The sequence below is a fragment of the Pongo pygmaeus genome, chromosome 19 (genome assembly GCF_028885625.2).
Source record: "Pongo pygmaeus isolate AG05252 chromosome 19, NHGRI_mPonPyg2-v2.0_pri, whole genome shotgun sequence".
Lineage (NCBI taxonomy): Eukaryota > Metazoa > Chordata > Mammalia > Primates > Hominidae > Pongo > Pongo pygmaeus.
In genome coordinates this window covers 15,413,587-15,423,975 of record NC_072392.2, presented here as the reverse complement: position 1 = coordinate 15,423,975, position 10,389 = coordinate 15,413,587, and the positions used below count along the sequence as shown (strand labels likewise).

General features: G+C 51.2%; 1 protein-coding gene across 1 annotated transcript; it reads left to right on the top strand.

Annotated features, from left to right (window-relative positions):
- Positions 1–5,622: 5,622 nt before the first annotated feature.
- LOC129017488 (basic proline-rich protein-like) lies at positions 5,623–8,565 on the top strand (the record flags this gene model as incomplete). Its single annotated transcript, XM_054458121.1, is given in 3 exon segments — positions 5,623–5,647; positions 6,836–7,040; positions 7,263–8,565. Coding segments are annotated over 3 exon segments (1,533 nt in total), but the record flags the coding sequence as incomplete, so codon positions are not given.
- Between the last annotated feature and the right edge of the window lie 1,824 nt (positions 8,566–10,389).

Sequence of the window (10,389 nt, the reverse complement as noted above, 5' to 3'; positions counted from 1 at the left end):
TGTGTGTGTGTTTTTTGTTTTTTTTTTTAAGTCACAGTCTTGCTCTGTCACCCAGGCAGGAGGGCAATGACACAACCTCTGTTCATTGCAACCTCCACTGCCCAGGTTCAAGAATTTTTCTGCCTCAGCCTCCTGAGTAGCTGGGATTACAGGCACCCACCACCACGCCCGGCTAATTTTTGTATTTTTAGTAGAGATGGGGTTTCCCCATGTTGGTCAGGCTGGTCTTGAACTCCTGACCTCAGGTGATCTGCCCACCTTGGCCTCTCAAAGTGTTGGGATTTATAGGCATGAGCCACTGCACCCGGCAAAATAATTTTTCTATAGATATCATTGTTTAAATTAATTTAATTCTCAGCCTATTATAACAACACAAGCATGAGCCTAGGATATCATTAACATCTGATGTTGTGGTAGAAATTGTCTGTGTTCCGTGACTGTGGTCCAGAAGCATTACCTCCTAAGGCAATTTAACAAAGAAAAAGAGTCTAATTCCTTTGAATGGGGAACTCTGCTTAAGCCCAAGCTGGGACTCGCAGGTCTGGCTAACATTGAGACTTAACCAGCCATGACTATCTGAATTCCGCCAGAGAAGAAGCAGCTGGATCCAATAATGATCCAGCCTTGGTCACTGGGGGAGGAGCCTGATCCTGGGGGAGGAGGATGACCTGCCATGTCTGATGCTCAGATTTGTCCCTTGGTTCAGCTCTTCCTGAGTGCCATGTGGGTGGCGATCAATGATGCAAACTCTCAAATGGCTCTTTCACTAAAAATCCTGGAAGGCCCTGGGGTACACATAAAAAGTGGGGCGAGATCTCGACTTCACAGTGCATCAACAAGCAGGTCCCACTGCTCTAGGTATGGGCAAGAAACAGCCAGGTCTTGTAGACCCAATGGGTGCTTGGCAGGACCAGCTTGGTTCATGAGGAACCAAGAGACATCCTTGGCACTCCCAGAAATAGACATGGAGCCCTTGCTAAGGCCTGAAGTTCATCACAAGCAGCCAGGGCATGGAGTGGAATGCAGGTGATTCCGAATGTAACCTCATCGGTCTGTCCAAGCTGGAGAGGCCCGGGGTATCTCAGGTTACGCTAAACATATTTAACTTACATCTCTCAGAGGGACCTGGCTTTCTCTAATGTTCCACAGCCCGCAGCCTCTTTTTATTTATCTCCTCTCCATATGGAATTGTCTGCTTGGCAGGAGAGCTGTTTCAATTAGTCTCCCTGACGTAGTAGTTTCATGAAACATCAGAATATGTATTTTGTTAGTCCGTCTGTGTTGCTCTGTAACTAAGGCCCCGTTTGACACACATTGAGCAGCTGCTTCAAGCAGATTCTTTGGCTCCCTGTACAGAGTATGGTATTTACCCATTTGCAAATTCCACGGTTGGCGTTTAAACAGTTGAAGTTTAACCTCGGCAACATGACTGAGCCTGCTGGTCATTTTCATGTTGGCAGGGGCTATTAGGACATCAAATAGTTCCACATTCTGCAGCCTTTTTAGCCGTGGGCTGGGAGCATATCTTAAAGGAGATTAGTCTGCGTGACAGATAAGAGGCTGCAGGAGGCTGGGCACGGTGGCTCACGCCTGTAATCCCAGCATTTTGGGAGACCGATATGGATGAATCACCTGAGGTGAGGAGTTTGACACCAGCCTGGCCAACATGGTGAAACACCATCTCCACTAAAATACAGAAAAAATTAGCCAGGCATGGTGGTGGGCACCTGTAATCCCAGCTACTCAGCAGGCTGAGGCAGGAGAATCACTTGAACCCAGGAGGTGGAGGTTGCAGTGAGCCAAGATAGTACCATTGCACTCTAGAGCCTGGGCAACAAGACCGAATCTCTGTCAGAAAAAAAAAAAAGAGTCTGCAGGAAAGTCTTTAAAGAGGTAACTGCATAAACAAAGGCACAGTGCAGATGTGGGCAAGCCAGATATTTGGGGGTGGCCCAGGAGCCCTCTAACTGGAATAGAAGTGAGGTGAGACCTAAACAAAGAGCAGTTGTCGACTTTATCAACAGCAAGTGTAAGAGCCACTTTGGAATGAGACCAGAGCAGTATGACCAGTCCCTTAGTCTTTTTTTTTTTTTTTTTTTTTTTTTTAATAGGACAGGGAGAACAAGACGGGCACCCTGAGGTAGGGATTTTGATCCTTGGATCCTAAAGGGGGTCTTCAGAGGCAGTGGGGGAGTCACACGGAGCAGCGCAGCTCTCGGTGCTGGAATCCCAACTAGGAACTGACGATGCATCCAGGAAGGCAAGAATCTAGGAGTAGGAATGCTGGCCCTGCAGCCTCACTCCATGTGGACAACGGTTGTGTAAAGATTGTTAAAGTGCTTTGAGAGCTGGGTCCAAGCAAATGTACACATCTGAACGATGTGGCTCTTTTCAGCCTTGATTGAGTCATTCCTTCTTGGAGGCTTTTTGGAATCCCCACACTTTTAGACCAAAGGGCACATTTTCAGAGCCCACACATTATCAGTGCCAGATAAGAGTAGACAGACTGAGAAACCAGGGGAGATAGGGCCAGGGAAGGCGAGTAAACAGGGACCTGAGGTTTACTGTGATCTGATGTTGTCAGAGCCTGGGCTGAAGCTGAGGGTTGGGCTTATGTTTGTCAAGCAATCAGGAAAACCTCCATCTTCTTCTTTCACTACACATCCCCATATCCCCTTCCCTCTGTCTCTCACCAGGAACCCAGGGCTTCAGCCAGCTACTGTGGTGCTTGCAAACCCCACAACAGTGTCCTAGATCTGTAAGGCATGGCTAGGCTGGGCCTGTCCCCAGCTCTGAGCATGTAAGTGGGAACATGGGGGCATGCCGGGCAGGGCCAGATGGAGATGAAGGAATACCTCACGTTAGGTGGGGCTTGAAGCCACCTCATATTCTCTGCCTTGAGCCTGACAATGATCTGATTTCTTTATGGGGCAGGCCAGAATATACAGGTACCCACTCTTGTTAGCACACTGCTCAGGGCAGCAGATGGCATGGAAAAGACCTTGGACTTGGTGCCAAGACCTTGTCTTTTCTCCCAGGCCCTATATTCCAGGGCCAATGGAAATTCCAACCCCATCTATGGCCTTTCTAGGAAGCTTCTATTGCTGGAGGCCCAGCAAAGCTCATGGTATCAATTCACTTCCTTTCTAGATTCAATTGGTCAGCCACCCAGAGCATTCCATTATTTTTGGTAGACAAAGGGATGTGAAAAGCCACAGGATTTCAGGCAAGTTAAAAACCTGACCCTTGGGGTTGTTTCTGTGTGTCTGCCAATGGGGAGGGTTTTTATGGAGAGCAAAGTTAGTCCCAGAAGTTCTAACTTCTGGAAGGAAGAAAGGTGGCCCTCAGTGTGCCAAGGTCTCTCGCTCACATTTTTGCATTTTGGAGCTCGTCTAAGCTCCCATAGGCTTAGGCCCATGCTCCCTAGTTGATTAAATAATTATGGAAGGAGGAGAGCCCCTTCGAGCTTGAAACTTGGGCCTCTCAACTCCAAGTGCATGCTGCTTCCCCTAAATTCAGAACTCCTCTTCATTGGTGTTACCCATGACAACCCTGCTGGTGTCCTCAAGTAGAGCAGATGTGTTTGTCCAGTGGCCGCTGACCCCAGGTTCAGCCATGGCTCCTCTATTGTGAAGCAGCCCTGTTGGAGACCCCTCTTCATGTGGCTGATTTACCGTGTGTCTCTGGACCAGCAGAGGTAGGATGATGAGGCTGAAGGTCCCATGAGACCTGGGCGAGGTCAGCTGTGTTTGCTGTTATATTTCCAGAGCCCTGCAACGGCCTGGCACAGAGTTGGTGCTCAAGTATTTATTGAGCAAGTGATTTGTGAGAACAAGTCTTAGCACCCAATCTAAAATGCACTGGAAAGGGGTGGTTTCTTTCATCATGTCCAGAGGCTGGAAAAACCACTTGGCTTTTGTAAATTTTGAAGCATTGAGTAGGCAGCTGTGCTATGAAGGTTATGAAGGTTCCGTCTAGACCCAAGAGTATGATTTGAGTGAACTCTTCAGTAAGTTCCTTTCATGTACCCTTCCTTATGGGATATTAGAGAGAGAGAAGGAACAGGAGGCACAAGTTCAAAAAACTTAACATATAGTGATTCTATTCTTTTAAATGACCAATCCATACCTACCTGGTGGAATTCCAAGTAAATTTCCGTTTCTTTAGCCTTCATCAGAAGGGACGTAATTTCCCAGACCCAACTTGTTCCTTGTTCCCACGTTTGCAGCATGCCAACAGGCGTCCAACAAATATGCCCCCGGTGCTGGCTGTGCCAGGCTTGGTGCCAGGGCCCCAGCCGTGGACACAGGAGACGCAATCAGGCTTACGTGCTGGCAGTGGAGCGTTAGACAAGCACGTGATCACATTGCAGTGGTGATGCGAGTTACGAAGTGCAGGGCTCTGTGAGTGTATTTGCTTTAGGCTCATGACGTGTTCTCTCAGTCTCATGAAAGAGGGATTATGGAAAGAGGCAGGATTAGTATCAGGACAGCTGCTCATAAAAAGGAGTGAGGTCATGGTGAATTTTTGGCCAAGTTGAATGTGGTGAATGTGATGCAAAGTTTTTAAAACTTTGCAAAGCTGCTTTCAGGTTATATTCAGCCCCTACATCCATGTCTGTTTCTGTAGCGCCATGGAGCGACCCCTGGTTCAGACAGGCTTTAGGTTAGGGCATCTCTCTCTGTAGCCCTGTATAGTGACAGCACAGAGGAAGTGTCAAACATGTGTACACTGTTTGTTCCAGGACTCTTATTCCCTGACTGCCTCTCTATCCTAGAGGGCTGAGCTGGGCAGCTGCAAAGGAGACCTCAAGGCTCTATCAATGTCCTCTCCAGACCTGGGGCAGATGCCAGGTCTAAGCCTTCAGCATCTGGCTTCTGGCCTGCTGACATTTCTAGTTCTCCAGAGCAAAAGGGCTAGCTCTGCCTCTCATTACTTGACTGTGGCAGACAGCCCCTGCTCCCTACTGGCGTGGTCAGGTTTCCGGGGGCCTCTCTGTAGACTGAGGTGTGGGGTGCATTTCAACCGTGACCTTGCCCTTGTTCTATCTCCTTCCAACCTCTTTGGTTGTAGCCATAGTACTCCTCACTCTGTCTTTTACTCTTCTTTCCTTCCTTTCCTTTCTTCAACTTTCTTTCTTCCTGTTGCCTCCCTCCCTCTTTTCCCTTCTTCTCTACCTTTTGAGCTTCATTGACTATTTTTTAAATTGCAAAATTAAATGATGCTTGTTGCAAGTGACTCAGGTTTTCTTGAAGTGTAATTGACAAGTGACCCTGACCATGTCAAACTTTAGGGGGAGCATATGTTCTTTAATACTCAGATATTAGGAGTAGGAGCTCCAGCCTGAGGACAAAGGGGAGTTTCTGCCTACTTTCTGGGAAGCTCTAATAAATGCTTGTGTATTCCACAAAACTACCCTAATGGCCACTGGTCCCCTCTGGCCACCCATCTCCTCCCTGAAGCAGCTGCTGCAGGATCCCAGGCCACTGCTGTTCTGCCCTTCCCCACCATAGCTATTCGGTCCCCCTGCAGCTTCCCAAAGCACAGCTCTGGTAGGTTCGCCACAGCCAACCATGTCTGCTGTGATGGATTGGGGATATCAGAAGCTAAACAGAGTAAATTACAATTGCTACCATAAGTGGCTACTCTGGATGGGGTGGTGGATGGCGGGCGGAGGGTGGTGGCCTAAATCACAACCTAAATGTGATTTCTGTTCCCTGATGAGGGCCGGCTCACCCTTCAACATGGATCTCAGTGTATCTGCATAACTCAGAATCTAGGTCTAGTTCTTCCTTAATCCTGGAGGTATTGGGGCCTCCTGCACCTTACTTTTCCCTGTCCATAGGCTCCCTCTTTTCTTGATCATAGACAAAATTACCCCTGAGAACAACAACAGCCTCATCCGTGAGATGTAGTTTAGTTTTCCTGGTGTGGAAAAGAAAACTGCAACATCCAACAGTACATTTTCTGTTGCATGACTTGTTCAGTCAGGAAATACAGTGGATTTGGAGCTTCAGAATGATTTAGCAGAGCAGGGGACTTTTGTCTGCTCCTCTTTAGAGTCCCACTGCCAGAACATGGGAGAAGTTAAGCCTTATAATCACCCATAGCTTTCAAACAGAACACACATAGCATCTCCACCACCACCAACATGACCACCTTCATCATCTTCATCTGCAACGCCATCACTACTGCCGTGACCATCACCACCATACCACTACCACCACCATCACCACCATACCACCATCACCACCATCTCCACCATCTCCACCATCACCACCATCTCCACCATCTCCACCATCTCCACCATCTCCACCATCACCACCATCTCCACCATCTCCACCACCATCACCACCATCACCACCATCTCCACCACCATCACCACCATCACCACCATCACCACCATCTCCACCATCACCACCACCACCACCACCACCATCTCCACCATCACCACCATCACCATCACCACCATCTCCACCATCACCACCATCACCACCATCACCACCATCTCCACCATCTCCACCACCATCACCACCATCTCCACCATCACCACCATCACCACCATCACCACCATCACCACCATACCACTACCACCACCATCACCACCATCTCCACCATCACCACCATCACCACCATCACCACCATCACCACCATACCACTACCACCACCATCACCACCATACCACCATCACCACCATCACCACCATCTCCACCATCTCCACCATCACCACCATCACCACCATCTCCACCATCTCCACCATCTCCACCATCACCACCATCTCCACCATCACCACCATCACCACCATCTCCACCATCACCACCATCACCACCATCTCCACCATCACCACCATCTCCACCACCATCACCACCATCTCCACCATCACCACCATCACCACCATCTCCACCATCTCCACCACCATCACCACCATCACCACCATCTCCACCATCTCCACCACCATCACCACCATCACCACCATCACCACCATCTCCACCATCACCACCACCACCACCACCACCACCACCATCTCCACCATCACCACCATCACCATCACCACCATCTCCACCATCACCACGATCACCACCATCACCACCATCTCCACCATCTCCACCACCATCACCACCATCTCCACCATCACCACCATCACCACCATCACCACCATCACCACCATACCACTACCACCACCATCACCACCATCTCCACCATCACCACCATCACCACCATCACCACCATCACCACCATACCACTACCACCACCATCACCACCATACCACCATCACCACCATCACCACCATCTCCACCATCTCCACCATCACCACCATCACCACCATCTCCACCATCTCCACCATCTCCACCATCACCACCATCTCCACCATCACCACCATCACCACCATCTCCACCATCACCACCATCACCACCATCACCACCATCTCCACCATCACCACCATCTCCACCACCATCACCACCATCTCCACCATCACCACCATCACCACCATCTCCACCATCACCACCATCTCCACCATCTCCACCATCACCATCATCTCCACCACCATCACCACCACCATCACCACCATCACCACCATCACCACCATCTCCACCACCACCACCATCACCACCATCACCACCATCTCCACCATCACCACCATCTCCACCACCATCACCACCATCTCCACCATCACCACCATCTCCACCATCTCCACCATCACCACCATCTCCACCATCTCCACCATCACCACCATCTCCACCACCATCACCACCACCATCACCACCATCACCACCATCTCCACCATCACCACCATCTCCACCACCATCACCACCATCTCCACCATCACCACCATCACCACCATCTCCACCATCACCACCATCTCCACCATCTCCACCATCACCACCATCTCCACCACCATCACCACCACCATCACCACCATCACCACCATCTCCACCATCACCACCATCACCACCATCACCACCATCTCCACCATCACCACCATCACCACCATCACCACCATCTCCACCATCACCACCATCACCACCATCTCCACCATCTCCACCATCACCACCATCACCACCATCTCCACCATCACCACCATCACCACCATCTCCACCACCGTCACCACCATCACTACCATCACCACCATCTCCACCATCACCACCACCACCACCATCACCACCATCTCCACCATCACCACCATCACCACCATCTCCACCATCACCACCATCACCACCATCACCACCATCTCCACCATCACCACCATCACCACCATCTCCACCATCTCCACCATCTCCACCACCATCACCACCACCACCACCATCACCACCATCTCCACCATCACCACCACCACCACCACCACCACCATCACCACCATCTCCACCATCACCACCATCACCACCATCACCACCATCTCCACCACCATCACCACCACCACCACCATCACCACCATCTCCACCATCACCACCACCACCACCACCATCACCACCATCTCCACCATCACCACCATCACCACCATCACCACCATCTCCACCATCACCACCATGACCACCATCTCCACCATCACCACCATCACCACCATCTCCACCATCACCACCATCACCACCATCACCACCATCTCGACCACTGCCATCACTGTGACCATCACTTCCACCTCCAACTTCATTGCCACCATCAGCATGACCACCACCATCACCACCATCTCCACCACTGCCATCACCACCATCACCACCATCTCCACCATCACCACCATCACCACCATCACCACCATCACCACCATCTCCACCACCATCACCACCATCTCCACCATCACCACCATCACCACCATCTCCACCATCACCACCATCTCCACCATCTCCACCATCACCACCATCACCACCATCACCACCATCTCCACCATCACCACCATCACCACCATCTCCACCATCACCACCATCACCACCATCACCACCATCTCCACCATCTCCACCATCACCACCATCTCCACCATCACCACCATCACCACCATCTCCACCACCATCACCACCATCACCACCATCACCACCATCTCCACCATCACCACCACCACCACCATCACCACCATCTCCACCATCACCACCATCACCACCATCTCCACCATCACCACCATCACCACCATCACCACCATCTCCACCACCATCACCACCACCACCACCATCACCACCATCTCCACCATCACCACCACCACCACCACCACCACCATCACCACCATCTCCACCATCACCACCATCACCACCATCACCACCATCACCACCATCACCACCATCTCGACCACTGCCATCACTGTGACCATCACCTCCACCTCCAACTTCATTACCACCATCAGCATGACCACCACCATCACCACCATCTCCACCACTGCCATCACCACCATCACCACCATCACCACCATCTCCACCATCACCACCATCACCACCATCTCCACCATCACCACCATCACCACCATCTCCACCATCACCACCATCACCACCATCACCACCATCTCCACCATCACCGCCATCACCACCATCTCCACCATCACCGCCATCACCACCATCTCCACCATCTCCACCATCACCACCATCACCACCATCTCGACCACTACCATCACTGTGACCATCACCTCCACCTCCAACTTCATTACCACCATCAGCATGACCACCACCATCACCACCATCTCCACCACTGCCATCACCACCATCACCACCATCTCCACCATCACCACCATCGCCACCATCACCACCATCTCCACCATCACCACCATCACCACCATCACCACCATCTCCACCATCACCACCATCACCACCATCACCACCATCTCCACCATCACCACCATCACCACCATCTCCACCATCACCACCATCTCCACCATCACCACCATCACCACCATCTCGACCACTGCCATCACTGTGACCATCACCTCCACCTCCAACTTCATTACCACCATCAGCATGACCACCACCATCACCACCATCTCCACCATCTCCACCATCACCACCATCACCACCATCACCACCATCTCCACCGTCACCACCATCACCACCATCTCCACCATCACCACCATCACCATCATCTCCACCATCACCACCGTCACCACCATCTCCACCATCACCACCATCACCACCATCTCCACCATCACCGCCATCACCACCATCTCCACCATCTCCACCATCACCACCATCACCACCATCTCCACCATCACCACCATCACCACCATCACCACCATCTCCACCATCACCACCATCACCACCATCTCCACCACCGCCATCACTGTGACCATCACCTCCACCTCCACCTTCATTACCACCATCAGCATGACCACCACCACCACCTGCATCTCCACCTGCAACTCCAGCACTACCAGCATGACCACCACCACCATCACTGCCATCACCATCATTACCATCACCT